The sequence below is a fragment of the Loxodonta africana genome, chromosome 4 (genome assembly GCF_030014295.1).
Source record: "Loxodonta africana isolate mLoxAfr1 chromosome 4, mLoxAfr1.hap2, whole genome shotgun sequence".
Lineage (NCBI taxonomy): Eukaryota > Metazoa > Chordata > Mammalia > Proboscidea > Elephantidae > Loxodonta > Loxodonta africana.
In genome coordinates, this window is record NC_087345.1 from 102,071,018 (window position 1) to 102,089,703 (window position 18,686).

At 35.9% G+C, this 18,686-nt stretch overlaps 1 protein-coding gene across 1 annotated transcript in view; it reads right to left on the minus strand.

Moving 5' to 3' along the window:
* The window catches only part of CNTN1 (contactin 1), a 379,037-nt gene that overhangs the window by 145,595 nt on the left and 214,756 nt on the right, over positions 1-18,686 (minus strand). Inside the window, exons 5-7 of the mRNA XM_023555346.2 lie at positions 9,499-9,631; positions 5,188-5,360; positions 2,738-2,833 (exon numbers count right to left, since the gene is read on the minus strand). Of these exons, the coding sequence (XP_023411114.2) occupies positions 2,738-2,833; positions 5,188-5,360; positions 9,499-9,631 (402 nt within the window). The remainder of the gene's footprint in view (positions 1-2,737; positions 2,834-5,187; positions 5,361-9,498; positions 9,632-18,686) is intronic.

Sequence of the window (18,686 nt, forward strand, 5' to 3'; positions counted from 1 at the left end):
TATCATTTTCAAACTCATTATTTAGTACTCAACACAAGTTCTGTAATATAGGTGGCACAGGAATTATTACTCTAAATTTCAATGAGATATAGAGAGTTTAAATGGAATACCTATGTTTATTTGACATAATAAAGACAGAATTCCAGGTTACCAGATCACCAATTAGAGCAATAAGGATTGACAGCCACAAGAAGTTACATAAATAATCTTCTAAGATAGATTTAAAGATAAATTCATTTGTCTCCTCAACCCAGTGAAGTTCTAAGCTGCAAAGCACAAAAGCTCATTTTATTGCATTAAGGAGGTAGGAAGGTTTATGACATGGAATTGATAAAACAGTACACACGCACACACACATATACACACTATAGTTTTGAACTATATGTTTATTCTTATATTTGAAGGCAGAATGTCTAATGTTCAAAGAGATTACAAAGGTGCTAAAAGGACATCATGCTTGGTAAGGCAGAGGGTCAGTGAAAAAGAGGAAGACCCTCAACAAGATGGATTGACACAGTGGTTGCAATAACAGGTTCAAACACAGCAAATTGTGAGGATGGCCCAGGACCACATAGTGTTTTCATTCTATTGAACATAGGGTCTCTATTTGTTGGCACTCAGCAAAAACAAATGACATAAACTGACAGAAGGTGATGGATAGCTGTTCTGTCTATTCTGTGATTAGTAGTGTTTCTTGGACCCATTTAGCAGGCCAACTGAAATTATTTTTCATGTTTAATTTATATATCTTTATCAGAATGGAGAGGTAATTAACTCTTTTGACTTAAGAGTTTCAAGCTTCCGCCCATATAGAGAAAACATCAACCCTGTTTTGTACATGAAATTCTTCACTGAGAACAATGGTTAAGATGCTATACAGACTGTGAAAGCAAGAGTTAGATGAACTCAGAACCTGTTCCTTAGACCCTTTCCTCTTTCTGTCTACACAAATTCCCTATATGATAACATATACTCCCATGGCTTTTAAAACAATTTATATAATGATGACTCACAAACTGATATAGCTAACTCAGACCTCACCCCTGAACTCCACACCCATATACAGAACTTCCAACTCAACAGCCCTATTTGGAAATATAATAGATGCCTCACACTTAACATATCCACACTGATTCTTTCAGCTTAGGTCATGGAGGCTCCATTCAGGAGCTCATGACAAAAATTTTGATGCCATTCTTGACTCCTGTATTGCTTTCATCTACCATATAAAGCCTATCATTAAGTTCTCTTTGCTCTTTTTTCAAAATACATTCACAATTTAACCATTTCTTCCCACCTTCACTACCACTACCCTAATCCAACATACGCTCCCTTGATTAATGCAATACCTCCTAAATGATCTCCCACCTTCCTCCTTGCCCTGCTCTCCGTCCTTTTGTAAAAGAGTAGCTAGAGTCATCTTTCTATAACTTAAGCCATGCCATGTAACTCCTCTGCTCAAAGCCCTCCAATATCAATCTTACTCAAAGTAAAAGCCAAAGTAATTACAGTGACTAACAAAGCCCTACATCATTCAGCTCTTCTATCTCCCTGATTTTGATTCTTACTACCCTCTTATTCACTCTATTCCAGCCATCTTCACTTCCTTGGGCCACTTCATCTGCCTTGCTTATCCTTCCCTCAAATACCTGTATAGTTAGCTCCTTCACTTCCTTCAGGTTTTTATTCAAAACTACCTTCTCAGTGATACCCTTTCTAAAAATTCAACCATTTCCCTCAAAATTTACTCTCCCCCTTCTCCACTTAATATTTTTTTCTCTTTAGCACTTATCTACCAATATTTAACAAGATAATTACTTATCTTGTTTATGGTCTGTTTCTCTCAATAGAAGGTCTCAGACGGGAAAAAAATACACACACACACATATATATAACCGCACATACACACACACATGCACATGTATATATGAACCAGATTACTGTATTCCACACAAAATAACTTAGAACATACATTTTAATGTCAAATTTATGACATAGTATTAGAAGAATATAAAACATATTTTCTTTCAATGGGAAAAGTGGTATTCTCATATTATTTCAACAGAATATTTGATAAATTAAGAGATGTGGAAATTAGTGAAAGTATATTAAGATTTCACCTTTTATATTAGTACTTTAGTGGCTATTATTTTAGCCATATGAAGTTATATAAAACATATCTTCAAAGATTGAATCTTGTGACCAATGTCACTTAATATAACCCTTTTCTAAACTAGATGATTATTCTTGCAGATGGATGCTTCTAAAGAAATTAATAATTTATGATGTCTTTATCCCTTTTTAGTGTTTAATTACAGTTCACAATATATGGTAGATGCTGAATTGTTAATAAAAACGACTGATGACTGATTATATGTCATTCTTTGAATCTGTTCTATTTCAGGAATAATTTCCAGAAAGGCTATCATATTGTCTTTTACATAACTGGGATTTTAATAAGGATATAATCCTATATATATATATGTATATATATATGTAATTTATGAACTGAAATAGTTATAGGTCTTTAGAATTAGGGCCAAGAGACTAAAGAACCAAGAAAGGAAGAATCTATAACACTAAAGAATGATGTATTACTAGGTTATGCAAATATTGAAACTCATTTGATAATAAATGCACCTTATTCTAAAAAAGTTTTTTTTTTTATTCTTAAGAAAACAAAAACTTTCCCATTTTGTTTTATACATGCTTATAGTCACAGAGGAACTAAATTTACCTGGATAATGATATGGAGGATCACAGAGGAGCACCATTCCTTTTCCTTCTTTAACTCTGACCTCAGGACGTTCCTCAGGGGGGAAAGGATCAAGATCTAATTATATATATATAAAAAAAAAAGAACGCATTTGTTTTCTGGTCCATAGAAAGAAAGGCATTCATTAAATTTTACCATTCAGCAACTAACTCATTTGTAGACATAGTACTTCTCAGTTGGCTTAGTGAAGCCTATGAGAGTCATCTTCTTGTTCTCACATGCTGAGGTTTGCACGCATTATGGAAAAGTTCTGGTGAACTCAAACAAAGCCTGTAGATACTGATAGCAGCTATCAATATTCTGTCTGCCCTGAATATTTCAAATATCCTAAAGATTCTTCTTTAGATTTAGGAAGAAACTCAGTAAGGTTATCTGGAAATATAATGGACTCAGACAAAACCAGGGATCTATCAAAGAAAGTAGCTACAGAGGAATGGACTCATTTGAAGGGTATGCTTCTTTTCCCAAGAGAAGACTTGGATGTTGGGAAGAAATAATGTAAAAAGCAGGACCCTAGGTGGGGAACTTAAAAGTTACCAATTTCCTTCTCCTTTTCACATTCTGCGTTTTCCTCCATTTTCATTCATTTACTCAACTTTATACGTATTTGGAATTCACATTTTGATTGATTCCTTGATGCTCTACTATTTTGATTCCTCAGGTGTTTTACTGTTGGTGGTTCAGTGTCAGTCCTGCCTCTACTCCTGTTGCTTATCTATGATCAGTTCTCAAACCGTGCTATCTAATTTTTACTCTTCTCAGTAGACTGTAAACCAAAAAAAACCAAACCCAGTGCTCTCAAGTCAATTCCGACTCATAGCGACCCTATAGGACAGAGTAGGACTGCCCCATAGAGTTTCCAATGAGCACCTGGCGGATTCAAACTGCTGACCCTTTGGTTAGCAGCCGTAGCACTTAGCCACTACTCCACCAGGGTTTCCCAGTAGACTGTATACCTCTGAAAATCACCTTCTTGCAGACGCCCCTTCAAACCTACATCTCCAGCATGATGCTTCATTTGAATGCTGGTCCCTCTCCTCAGATGCCTACTTGACATTTCTAAGTAGATAATTTAATGCTGTCATAACCTCTGCATGTGAAATAACCATTTAAATTCCTCCCATCCTTGAAATTGGTTTTACTTCCTCACATCCCCTTTTTAATGAGAGCAGAATGTTTCTGCCCTTTAACTAAATTTTACTTGAAAAATATTTAGTGGCCTTCTTTCCTTCATTGTAATGCAATCTGTCAAGTAGTTCTTCAAGGTTTTGTACTTCTTATCAACATTCCCGCTGTCACAACACTAATATGAGCTGATTGCTCTAGCTGACTGTCTCACTCCTCCTGGTAATCACTACCACAGAGGCCTTCTTAAACATCATTTTCACTCTATAATCTACTTTACAAAAGATTTCAATGCTAATTCATAAAATCACATACTAGAAATCATCTGGTTCAACCCCTTCACCAACGTACAAATTTCCTTCAGAACAACATCTACCTTTTAGCTTAGCACAGTCTTCCTCAAACTATTTTTCACTGTTTCCCCATAAAAAAAAAAAAAAATCCCCATAAGGAGGAAATATTAATTTAAAATAATTTATCAATTAATTAAATTTCTTCCAACAGGATAAATATGGAATATGATTTTTTCAGGTAGGGTTTGAGCCCTGGAGGGCCACAAACTGTTAGGTTGCAATATCTAAGATATTTCCTCCCCCTAAGAACCAATTTTTACCCCATTTGGGGTGAAACTGCCCGCACCGAGAATGCATGGTTTAGCACTTCCATTGATACTAGTTTTTAGGGAGCCATTTGAGAGCCTTTAGAATATGCCTTAGTTTACTTTCTAATATTATCTTTTGCTATTTTGAGTATATTCAAAATACCCCTCATGATACTTTGCTCTCCCAAAAGTTTTTCTTCACCACACAGTTAAGGCCCACTCATGTTATAAGACACCCCCATTCACAGAGCTTTCTCTTTACATTCCTTTCTTATTGATTTTTTTTTCTTGATAAACTCTTATAACAGTGTTTATTGATATTCACTTTGAAGGTCAAAGTTTCTTATATTTTAACGCTTTCATGTTTATATGACTTGTTTCACTACTAAGAAACTACAACCTGTTTGTGAGCAGGCAATACGTCTTCTTTAATATCTCACACAATAAGCACTCAGTAAGGTTTGTTGGAATATTGAGGCAGGGGAGTTCATTGTCACTGAGAGAGGTAAATGGAAGTATTGTAATAGAAGAGAAAAATCCAAAACTGTAGGGAATTGCAAATTTACCATTCTAGTTTTTTTTTTTTTTTTTTTAGTTTATGTAGATTGTTGTCAGTAATTAAAACACATCTAATTCTTACTTCACCTAAACACACATACTGTTTTTTAAAGTAGCAGTTACTTACATCCAAAGCTTAAGGTTGCTTCAATGCTTCTGACCATCCCATAGTTATTTGATGCTAAACAGTAGTATATTCCAGCATCTTGCTGCTTGTCAGGGTTGTTGATGACAAGGTTTCCTCCCACCATACTGTACCGGTCACTTGTCAGGTCAATATCCCCATTATTCATTCTCCATCTATGAGAAAAAGTAATAAATGTCATATCAAAGGTTACAAGCCCTGGAAACAGGGTACTGGCCTATCACATTCTAAAATAATGTGGGTTCAGCTATGTCTGAAGTCAGATGATTAAGTAGGTGACCTGAGATGGTATTTCTTCACACCCTATAACTTCATGTCCCTGAGCTCTTAATTTGTAACTTAGCTCAGGTACAGAAAGGTAGATGCTAAAGTGCACGACATATTTCTTCTTTTTTTTTTTCATGATGTATCACAAAGGACAAATATTTCTTTGGGTTTTGCTCCATAAATTTATTTCTTAGCACTTATACGTGGATTATAAATGATAACCATCTATACACTAGATATACATACATATATAATATTAAAGCATCGCTATAAGAAAAGTAAGATATAAAATGTCAATATATGACACTAAATATCAAAGTAATTTTTCAATAAAGCAAAAATAAACACAATCAGGGTCCTGCATGGTAAATAGTGTATTTTGACCACTAGAGGACGATCACACAATTTGAAAATGATAGAAGTCTGTGGGATCTCTTGTTACTAAGTCACAAATATACTAGTAAAACATGATCTTCCTCAGCCTAGAGTTAGTTTACACTCGTACCTTTTCACATTATTCAGGGTTTATTTTTGATAAAGCCAATTTTTTTTTTTCCCATCACGTATCTACAAAGCAACCTAGTGAGACAAGTTGCAAGTAATCACACCATTAATTGACAGAAATTGACAGTAACTAGAAACGGGCTCTAACTTTCCTGGGGAGATGGGAAGAATGTGTGTATAACATAGTTTCTAATTAAGACGACCACATTCAGGATTTTATAACCCTTCTGGATCAAGGTTTACCCTTTAAGGTTTGATAAATGGCCTGCGTCTTAGTGACAGCTTTGCTCATTGCCTGGCACATTTCTGATCAGGATGTAATTCTTGTCAAGAGAGGATATCTTTTACTAAATAAAAATAACTGGAACATTTTTAGTTTTAATCTTTTATAGTATACCAAAAACTCATTGCCATCAAGTCAATTCCAACTCATATTGACCCTAGAGGACAGAGAAGAATTGCCCCACAGAGTTTCCAAGGAGCTCATGGTGGATTCAGACTGCTGACCTTTTGGTTATCAGCTGTAGCACTTAAGCACTATGCCACCAGGGTTTCCTTTTATGGTGTAGAAGGCAATTTATGCTTCCTTTTGGAAACATAGAAAACTCTGTGCTTTTTCATTTTTCAAACCTACCAAATTCCCAAAGAATAATTCCCCTCCCGCAAATGATGACCATACTGTCCCTGCTTGAAACATCCAGGGTCAAGTTGCTTAGGAGTCGTCAAGGCAGTGGATTTCCTTTTTGGACAGCTCGAACTGTTCAGAATTCTTTTTTTTTTTTTAATTTTTCACTATGTTTGCCCCCAATTTTTATGTATTGCCTTAACTTCCTCCCAGTGGATCTGATTCTACCTTTGATGGCACAAGATGATTCGGTTTTGCTGTTTGGGTAAGCTCACTGGGTTATCTTCAGGAACACACACCATTGTTGCAACCCCTTTAACACTGTCTTAAATACAGTTTTTATTGTAGTTTTTGTTTGGGGGGCCTGGACAAGATAGAGGAAGAATCAGGGCCACAAGGTTGATAAGTGGAAAGTCAAGTCCCCTGTTATACCTCTCAGGATGGTGCCATGAAGACCAAATTATCACAGAATATGCTGCAAATATAAAACTACTGTGTGAATGACAAATTGTGTGACCAAGGTGAGCAGAGCTTGCCCTGAATATTAAGGGAATTTTAAACAATTCAAGTGTTCTTTTCCATCAGAAAAGCTGCATTATGAGATGAATTTTTTGGCTGTCAAAAGTAGGCTGCCTTCATAACAGGATGAAATATCTACTTCTCTCCTTCACCGCTCTATATGAATGTATGGATATTCAGGCCAAACATGCTCTGGGAACTTCAGTGCTTGGGCAACTTTTGAGAAGGGCTCGGTGATATATTTGCCAAAAAAAGCTTTGCTTCTTACTGTGTCTGTAGAGGGAAAGGGTAGGACAAGGAGAAACACAGCTGTCCATATTTCTAGAACATCATCCAAGAACAACCCCTTCTGTTTTGTAGCCTCCATACAAGCCTGGAGGCTGATCTCTAAGGTTCCACATACTAATGTCAAAGACAGAATATCACAGAATAAACATTACTGAAACAGCTTTTAAGATTCTATCAGCCTATCTAGATATATAAATCTGTTGCTGTTGAGTTGATTCCAACTCATAGCCACCCTATAGGATGCAGTAGAACTGCCTCACAGAGTTTCCAAGGCTGTAATCTTTACAGAAAGACATCGCCACATCTTTCTCCCACAGAGTAGCTGGTGGATTGGAATTGCCTACCTTTCAGTTAGCAGCTGTGTGCTTAACCACTGCACCACCAAGGCTCCTCATCTAGACATATACATACTGAAAAAATTATGTTTCTTTTGAAGCCATAAAGCATGTATTTCTGTTCTGAGTCTGTGACCGACAGGCTCTTGAGCAAGCCGATTTACTTATTCAGCTCCTGTAAAATTATGTGCTTGAGTTATCTTATCTCCTCTATAGCCCCTATTAGTTATACTACCCTATATCCATGACTTGGGCTCAAGCATAGCAACTATTGTGGGTGTGGCGCAGGACCACAGGGTCACTATGAGTCGGAGCTGACTCCACGGCACCTAACAACAACATGTCCATGACATTGTGCATGCTCTTAAAACCTATGGCTTCCAGATAAAAATAAGTTTATTCCATTAATTATTTTCAAAACAAAAATGTTATTTATAATTTATAAAATATCTATTTATATTGCACTCCCATGCATGAAATTGAAATGATAAATCCAATTTCAAAGGGATGGTGATTTTGTACCCAAAGTTGTATTTTGTTTTAAGAAATAATTTTGTAATTATAGCTAGAGGCAAGAGAAAATTGGTAATTAGAATTAACTGGGGTGGTGAAAATCTTATCTTTGATAACTTTCTCTAACAATGACATTTCTTTTTCTATCCAGGAAACAAAAATCTGCTATTAAAATTAACCTTGTTGAGTGACAGCTTTCAATTAGTTCAGAAGACATTAACACACTAGAGCCTCAATTTCCTCATCAATCACTTTCTTTGTCTTCTTGGAACCATTTGACAGGTGAAATGTCAACCCATTGGCATTTGGTTAATTTTTTAATCTTATTCTTTGTATCAGATAAGAATGTTAGTATACTTTTCTTAACCATCTGAAGCAAGAAATTTCGTTGTTTCTTTTTATAAAATTATTTTTGATAGCCTTAATATGTAACATAGACAAACAGAAAGAGATATGTTTATATAGATCGCCTTTAGTGTAGAGACAATTAAGAAATCTGGTGTGTTTTCTGGAATATAGGTTTGAGACTATTAGAAAAAAAGTGGTACTTCCTAGAATTATCTATGTAAGCTTTTTAAATATAGTTAATATGTGTATAAATATAACATATATATATATACGTATATACATGTGAGGAGACCCTGGTGGCGTAGTGATTAAGAGCCGTGGCTGCTAACCAAAAGGTCAGCAGTTCAAATGCACCAGACACTCCTTGGAAACTCTACGGGGTAGTTCTATTCTGTCCTATAGGCTGACTGTGAGTCGGAATCAACTCAACAGCAAAGGGTTCGGGTTTTTTTTGTTGTTGTTGTATATATGTGAATTAATGTTCGTTCTGTATATTGTCTATCATCTACAGGTATAAGTTATCCAGGCCAAACCATAAATAATATTTTTTCTTAAACCTCTATATTTAAATTGTGCATGAATTTTATACACCTTTTTGCAAGCTTAATAATATGATTTCCATTAGATGATTTTTAAATGGATAATGTAAATGTCACTGGCATTACCTGTGGCTGTGCATGAAATACTAAATGAGTTATTTGCAAATGCTGAAGAAAACATGTTATCTATTTGGCTATTAGACAACTGTTTTAAAAAATATTTTGTATACCAATATTTTTGTTCATGTCCATGGACTTATATCTTAGCTTTTATCTATCAGAATAGTGTCATAAATGTTGACTTGCAATCTTTAGTCAGACATTTTATTATGAAAAGAACGGTGAGGTACGTTACTTGTAAACTGGGAAAGGGCTGGCTCGTGCCCTGCAGTTTAGTGAAACTTTTCCTTCCGGTGATTCCTCTGGATAGACGGTATTGACGGGTTGCTCTTCAAAAATTGGTCCAAATCCTTTGTCTTCCTCAGAAACTACAGGATAAAAATAAAATTATTTTACAGTGTGCTGTTTTATAAGTTAGAGAAATTTTGGATAAACTGAAAAAAGTTATTTAAAAAAAAATTCTGAAAAACAAAATCTCACTTTTCGTTTAAAACACAGGTATTTTCCTTCACAACTCCAAGGAAAACTTTCAGGTTCTTTATTTAAAACTCTCCTCTGCTCATCTCCCATCATTTCCCCAAAAGTGTCTTGTGTTTCAGTCATGCGTAACTACTTGCAGTTCCTCAAACAAGCCATGCTTACGTGCCTCTGATCTTTTGCACATGCTATTCTTTTTTCTGAAATCACAGGCCCACTTCTCTCTTACTATCAAACTTTGCATAGTCTTTTATGACCTAGTCATAGAGCTAGTTTCTTCAGAAAGCCACCTATGACCCCTCCTGGCTGTAGTTAGCCGTCTTTTATGTTCCCGTAACTCCCTGTACAGGGTATGGTGCTTAACACACCTGTTGTGATAATGAGTGTAATTTTCTCCTCAACTGCATTGCAAATGCTTGGGAACAGGTTGCCAGGTACTCTACTTTCTTGCTAGCTATCTAGTAGTTTGAAACAAGCTAAGTGCTTAATAAATAGATAAATGAGTCTCTAGATGTTTTAGGAAAATTGATTCCTTTCCTGGATCAGTTCTTAGTTTTTTTTCTAAACATGCGATCAGCACTGGTACTCAAACATCTAGAACAATAATAAACAAATTACATGGGTATGAGATCTGACCAACTGGTTTCAAATCCATCACAAACATCTACCCACATAGGAAAGTCCTTGTTCCTGACAGTCTATCTAAATGGAAAGAGTGAGACCTCATATCAGGAAGAGGAGAAGGGAATCAGCTACATGTAACCAATATGGCAGTATTTACAGACCCAGCTAAAAGCCACATGTCCCAAATGAATCAATAATGATCTAGATACCTAAAAAGAGGGGAACTTTCTTGCCTGGGGTCATTGAAATGACCCTGCTACATCAAAGTCATAGTCCACTCCTCCAAATCATTTTTAAGAGAAATTTTAAAGCAAATGACATGCAGACATTCCGTCTGCTCTAACATCAACCTTGAAGTAAAACTTTTGTTCCAGCTTCCCTTCATTATGTCATTTAAATCTAGCCTCAGATAAGCAAATATATAGAAACTAAAGATTATTAGTGGTTACTCGGGATAGGAGGGAGGGGGAAGGGGAAGTTCTTGCTTTGGGGACATTGAGTTTATGTTAATGGTGGTGCAATAATTTGGAAAAAGATATTGAGAATGGTTGTGCAACTTGAAGAATATAATTTCACTGAATTTTACATGTAGAAATTGAGTTGGCATATGTTTTGTTATGTATATTTATACCTAATTAAAAAATACTTGCCTCATTATTATTTAGCAGTGTGTCTTCGGAAAAATTATTTGGTCTTTCCAAGCCTCAATATCTTATTTATAAAACAGGGATAGTAATAGAATCCACCACATAGGATTACAGTGAGAACTCAATTTTAAGGTAATGTATTTTTTTTTTTCTATGTAACACACTTAGTAGTGTCCCTGGCACACAGTCAGCAATCAACAAGTGCTGATTTTGCCAATATTCTCATGAGTTTGCTACTTCTTTAAAATTTAATTTACATTTTTCATATATATGAACTTCTAGACTAATTATAGGAAGCCCTGGTGACATAGTGGTTAAGATCTACAGCTGCTAACCAAAAGGTCAGCAGTTCGAAACCACCAGGCACTTCTTGGAGACCGTATGGGGCAGTTCTACTCTGTCCTATAGGGTTGCAATGAGTTGAAATCAACTCAACGGCAACAGGTTTGGTTTTTTTTTTTAGACTAATTATGAGGCTTATAAAAGCCACAAGCCAAGTTGTACTAATTCTTGTAGATACAGTGCTATCACCATTGTGTTGTTTTGAGCACCCAATACATATTTATTATACAAAGAGATGATTAATAGAATCCATAAGCTGTTTCCCCAGTATGAAGCATTAATTTCTCCAAATTTAGCCCAAATATTTCAAAGGTAGATGCTTATTTTTAGTCACAATTTGCTGAATTGTCACTCAAAAAATTTGAGACCTCACAATTTCCACAAGGTCCCATAGGAAAGTGATTTCAGATAGCAGATAAATCAGTGGGCCAGAATAGAGGAATCATAGGACCTTAGATTTCCAGCTATGAAGTTTTCCAGCTGTTGTTTTATGCAAGCCATTTGTTTTCTATAAACATTGGTGTTATGGATTGAATTATGTCCCCCAAAGATATGCGTTGTAAATCCTAACCTACGTGCCTGTGGTTATAATCATTTGACAATGGGTTGTATTTCTTATGCTAATAAGGCAGGATTAATATAGGGTGTACTTTGAGTTAGTCTCTTTTGAGATATAAAAGACATTAAATCAGCAAGCCAGCAAGCAGACAGATAGATGCCATGCCACATGATGATCACCAAGAAGCCAAGGGACAAAGACTTTCCTCCAGAGCCGACAGAGAAACAAAGCCTTCCCCTAGAGCTGGTGCCCTGAATTTGGACTTCTAGCCTCCTAATCTGTAAGAAAATAAACTTCCATTCGTTAAAACCACTCACTTGTGGTATTTCTGTTATAGCAGCACTAGATAACTAAGATCGCTGCTTTCTTCATTTTAAAAAGAAAGAAATAGGAGTATGTGTCCTAAGGACCTCTTGGACCTACTATACCCCCAACTAAAATCATAAATGTGAGGTGCACACAGAAGCTCTCTGTTGCTGATTTTGAAAGTCCTGTTCTGAGCTATCTCTAGTTCAATATCCTTCTTGAGGTTGTAAAAACCAGAGATACAAATGATGTTTTCTGCTTTGCTTCTAACACTTTTTTTGATCATGCCAAATACTTTCTGGCCTTTCAGAGTGTAACAACAAACCTGGGAAAAATAAACAATGAATCCCACATTCCTGATAATTTAGAGACTTTCATTTTGTATGTAGAGTCTGGTTTTTCCAATCTCTGGAAAAAAAAAATGACCTTGTGCTTAGCTGTGGTAAAATCATATGCTATTGTTCTTCCAACTTGGATAACTTCATGAGATCTTCCTTGAGTCTCTCCCAATTGCACAGCTTTTCTGACTGGGGCAACTTAGTAATAGCTGCCAAACTAGAGATCCTGTTGTTCTTTCCAATTTCACGTAAAAATTCTTAAAGGGAAAACTTCTGGCCACATTAAAAAAAAACACATTTTTATCAATATATTTAGATTCTCTTCTTGGAGATGACTTCAATTCACACCTTACCCCCTGTTTAATATTTTTTTTAGCGTGAAATGTTTGAAACATTTTTTAAAACATATGCATATATATAGATTAAATATTCAGAAAGCTAAAAATAAAAACTGTTCTGGGGACTATAAAGCTCATAAATATCTTTGAATTACGTTATACTTATATAGCGACCCTGATGATGATGTTATTAATATTACCAATGGAAAAGATCATCAGATTTAACGATAAACAAATGTCTGATGCAATTATACATATACTTAAAACATAGACCACTGATATCTGCAGGATTGGATCTTGAGTTTCCACTTCCTACATCAATGGTAGGATAAGAATTTCACAGAGCCATCTCAAGTACTATGGCTTGATAAACTACAGGTATTAGTTGTCCATGGTTTAGTCAATGGAATGATTCTAAACTTGGGTATAGTGATAATGTTTAGATACAAAATCAAAAGCATGATCCATGAAAGGAAGAAAAAATGGTGCTGGACTTTATTAAAATTAAAAACTTATGCTCTGCAAAAGATATTGTTAAGAGAATCTTAGGTCTTTGGGGTTAGGGGTCATCTTTGGGCCTTCTCCAACCTGCATCTCACTATTGCTGGTATTGTTATTAGGTGGAGTCAAGTGGGTTCTGACTCATAGCGACACTATGTACAACAGAAGGAAACACTGCCTGGTCCCGCACCATCCTCACAATCATTGCTATGCTTGAGCCCATTGTTTCAGCCACTGCATCAATCCATCTCATCAAAGGTCTTCCTTTCTTTCAAAGACCCTCCCTTTTACCAAGCATGAGGTCCTTCTCCAGGGACTGATCCCTCCTGATAACTTGTCCAGAGTACATGAGACGTAGTCTTGCCATCTTTGCTTCTAAGGAGCATTTTGGTAGTGCTTCTTCCAAGACAGATTTGTTCGTTCTTTTTTCAGTCCATGGTATAGTCAATATTCTTCACCAACACAATTCAAAGGCATCAATTCTTCAGTCTTCCTTATTCATCGTCCAGCTTTCACATGCATATGAGGCGATTGAAAACACCATGGCCTGGGTCAAGTGCACCTTAGTCTTCAAGGTGACATCTTTGTTTTTCAACACTTTAAAGAGGTCTTTTGCAGCAGATTTGTCCAATGCCATGCATCTTTTGATTTCTTGATTGCTGATTCCATGGGTGTTGATTGTGGATCTGAGTAAAATGAAATGCTTGACAACTTCAATCTTTTCTCCATTTACCATGATGATGTCTATTCGTCCAGTTGTTAGGATTTTTGTTTTCTTTATGTTGAGGTGTAATCCATACTAAAGACTGTAGTCTTTGATCTTCATCAGTAAGTGCTTCAAGTCATCTTCATTTTCAGCAAAGTTGTGCCATCTGCATAACACAGGTTGTTAATGAGTCATCCTCCATAACCGGATGCCCCATTCTTCTTCATATAGTCCAGCTTCTCAGATTATTTGCTTAGTATACAGGTTGAATAAGTATGGTGAAAGAATACAAACCTGATACACATCTTCCTGATTTTAAATCACATAATAGCCCCTTTTTCTGTTCGAATGACTGCCTCTTGGTCTATGTACAGGTTCCTCATCAGCACTATTAAGTGTTCCAGAATTCTCATTCTTCGAAATGTTATCCATAATTTGTTATGATCCACACAGTCAAATGCCTTTGCATAGTCAATAAAACACTGGTAAACATCTTAGTGGTACTCTCTATTTTCAGCCAGGATCCATCTGACATCATCAACGATATCCCTGGTTCCACATTCTCTTCCGAATCTGACTTGAATTTCTGCCAGTTCCCTGTCGATGTATTGTTGCAGCCACTTTCAAATTATCTTCACCAAAATTTTATTTGTGTGTGGTATTAATGATATTGTTCGATAATTTCTGCACTTGATTGGATAACGTTTCTTGGGAACAGGAGTAAATGTGGATCTCTTCCAGCTGGTTGGCCAGGTAGTTTTCTTTTAAATTTCCTGGCATAGACGAGTGAGCACTTCCAGCGCTGCATCTGTTTGTTGAAACATCTCAATTAGTATTCTGTCAATTCCTAGAGACTTGTTTTTTGCCAGTGCCTTCAGTGCCCCTTGGACCTCTTCCTTCATTAGCATCAGTTCTTGATTATATCCTACCTCCTGAAATAATTGAATGTCAACCAATTCTTTTTGGTATAGTGACTCTGTGTATTTCTTACATCTTCTTTTGATGCTTCCTGTGTCGTTTAAAATTTTCACTGTATAATCCTTCAGTTTTGCAACTCAAGGCTTGATTTTTTTCTTCATTTCTTTCAGCTTGAGAAATGCTTAGCGTTTTCTTCCCTTTTGGTTTTCTATGTCCAAGTCTTTGCGCATGTCATTATAATACTTTACTTTGTCTTCTCAAGACACCCTTTGAAATCTTCTGTTCAGCTCTTTTACCTCATAATTTTTTCCTTTTGCTTTATCTACTCGACATTCAAGAGCAAGTTTCAGAGTCTCTTTTGACATACTTTTTGGTCTTTTCTTTCTTTCCTGTCTTTTTAATGACCTCTTGCTTTCTTCTTGTGTGATACCCTTGATGTCATTCCACAATTCGTCTGGCCTTTGGTCATTAGCGTTAAGTGCATCAAATCTATTCTTGAAGTGGTCTCTAAATTCAGGTGGAATACGCTCAAAGTCATACTTTGGCTGGTGTAGACTTGTTCTAATTTTCTTAAGTTTCTCTTGAACTCGCATATGAGCAATTGATGGTCTGTTCCACAGTCAGCCCCTGGTCTTATTCTGACTGATGATATTGAGCTTTTACATTGCCTTTTTCCACAGATGTAGTTGATTAGATTTCTGTATATTCCATCCGGTGAGGTACACTTTTAGGATCACTGTTTATGTTGGTGAAAAAAGGCATTTGCAATAAAGAGGTCGCTGGTTTTGCAAAATTCTATCATGTGATCTCTAGCATCATTTCTATCACAAAAGTCATGTTTTCCAACTACTGATTCCTCTTTGTTTCCAACTTTCACATTCCAATCACCAGTAATTATCAATGCATCCTGATTGCATGTTTGATCAATTTCAGACTGCAGAAGTTGGTAAAAATCTTCAGTTTCTTCATCTTTGGCCTAAGTAGTTGGTGCATAAATTTGAAAAATAGTCATATTAACTGGTCTTCTGTGTGCGCATATGATACTATCTTATCACTGACAGCATTGTATTTCAGAATAGATCTTGAAATGTTCTTTTTGATGATGAATGCAGTGCCATTCATCTTCAAGTTGTCATTCCTGGCATAGTAGATCATATGATTATCTGATTCAAAATGGCCAATACCAGTCCATTTCAGCCCACTAATACCTAGGATATTGATGTTCATGCATTGCATTTCATTTTTGACAATTTCCAATTTTCCTATGTTCATACTTTGTACATTCCATGTTCCAATTACTAACGGATATTTGCAGCTGTTTCTTCTCATTTTGAGTCATGCCACTTCAGCAAATGAAGGTCCTGAAAGCTTGACTCCATCCACATCTTTAAGGTTGACTCTACTTTGAAGAGGCAGCTCTTCTGCAGTCATCTTTTGAGTGCCTTCCAACCTGAGGGGCTCATCTTCCAGTACTGCATCAGACAATGTTCCACTGCTATTCATAATGTTTTTACTGGCTAATGCTTTTCAGAAGTAGACTGCTGGGTCCTTCTTTCTAGTCTGTCTTAGTCTGGAAGCTCAGCTGAAACCTGTCCACCATGGGTGACCCTGCTGGTATTTAAATACCTGTGGTATAGCTTCCAGCATCACAGCAACACACAAGCTCCCACCATATGACAAACCAACAGATGCGTAGGATGCATTCCACTAATAGTGACAAATTGGAGAGATTTTCAACTAACTAAAAGCCTTGGTATTGCAGTGGTTAAGCACTCTTGCTAACCAAAAGGTCAGTGGTTTGAACCCACCAGCCACTCTGTGGGAGAAAGATGTGGCAGTCTGCTTCTATAAAGATTTACAGCCTTGGAAATCCTATGGGGCAATTCTATTTGGTCCTATAGGGTTGGTATGAGTCAGAATATACTCCACGGCAATAGGTTTGGTTTCTTTTGAGAGGATTTCAGCTAACTAAATATCTGCCTCATTTAATGATGTGGAATATTATGTGATGACATACAATTTCATAAAATTTGAACTTAAGTCAACAGGTGCAGGGTAGCATTACATCAAGAACTGTGGGTATTATTATACTTTCAATGTAGAAATAGACAATCATGGTCTGGTCAATAATGCCCTCTGGCAATGCCATTGTAAGTATGGTCATAATCCCAAATACTCAATTTAACTTACAATTTAATTAGCTTCCTTGAAAGAAATATTTTTACCACATTGAAGGGGAGTTATGTTCATTCATAACTGCTTCAATTATTTAAAGTACTATACGGTGCCTTCGAACATATCAAAGACAGATTCACGTAAGCATATATCTACATAGAAATTATTTGGTAGATTTGCATATTTTAATTAGAAGCTAGTCTTAAATATTTCTTTTGATCTTATATCTTTTGATTTTAAGGTATGTGCTTTGAAATAAATTTGGTTATCTTTCTTAAAAAAGCTGAGGATACATTTTTAGTAGTTTCTTCATCTTGATCATATGTATTAAAAAAAAGAAGTTTCTTTTTTTACTAGAAAAGGTGCCAGCAATGAAAATATACATTGAAAAGAATGTCATATACTAATAATGATGAGGCTGTATCTATCGATAGACAATTCCTCAAAGGATATAAGTAAAGACAGAACACTTATTGTGTGAAGTGAGTTAAACTTTATAGGCCAAAATGGATAATATTAGTGACCCATACTATTTTTCTTCTCAACAAGAAGTATTTTTCACAAATTATATACATATATTCCCTAGTATTCCACTATCATTTGCTCTTTATAGGAACAATGAAACATTTAAGGACAAAAAATGAATGTAATTTTCAACAAAATATTGAAATGTTTCATGTTGAAAAAACATTCTATTGAAGATATTTTCTGAGAACTGAATATACTTCACATCATATTAGTAGTTCAAGCAAGTATTATTTTGTAAATATGTTTTTTGCTTTTCTAAAATTTTTAGACCTGAATAAAATAATGTATTCCTTTAGATGGTTTTTCATTTACCCTATCCATTTTATTTTGTGTACATATATGGACCCTTGAGATATAAATTGGTGGAGTCCATGAGTGGCACAAATGGTTAAGTGCTCGACTACTAGATGAAAGTTTGGCATTTGGAACCCACCCAGAGGCACCTCAGGAGTATGGCCTGGCAATCTGCTTCCAAAAGGTCACAGTCTTGAACACTCAATGAAACAGTTCTACTCTACACACAGAGTTGCAATGAGTCAGAAGTGACTCGACAGCAACAAGCAACAACAGTGAAAAATTACTCAAAATAAAGAGTTTGTATTGCATCGCCATGCCCAGTGTCCACCTTTGAATGCAAATTTTGTAACCCCCTAGAAGAGAGCGCCTGAGCTCATCGCTCTGTTGGCTCAACTGGGGCACTCAAATGAAGGGAAAGGAAGGGCTAACACAGAGCTCAGAAAAAGATCCATTAACTCTGGGATTCTACTCTCAGATCACAGAATATATAGCCACTTTTACTTTTTTTATAGCTATAAAAAGAATTAGATGACAAATTTTGATTGATGCTTTGGGAGTTTTACAGGGTTAAAAGGAAAAGAAAAAATATTTCTTACTTGATAGAATCTTTTAAAAAGAATCTCTTGAAGTACAGAATTATAGATGACTTCGCAAGCTAATGGAGGAT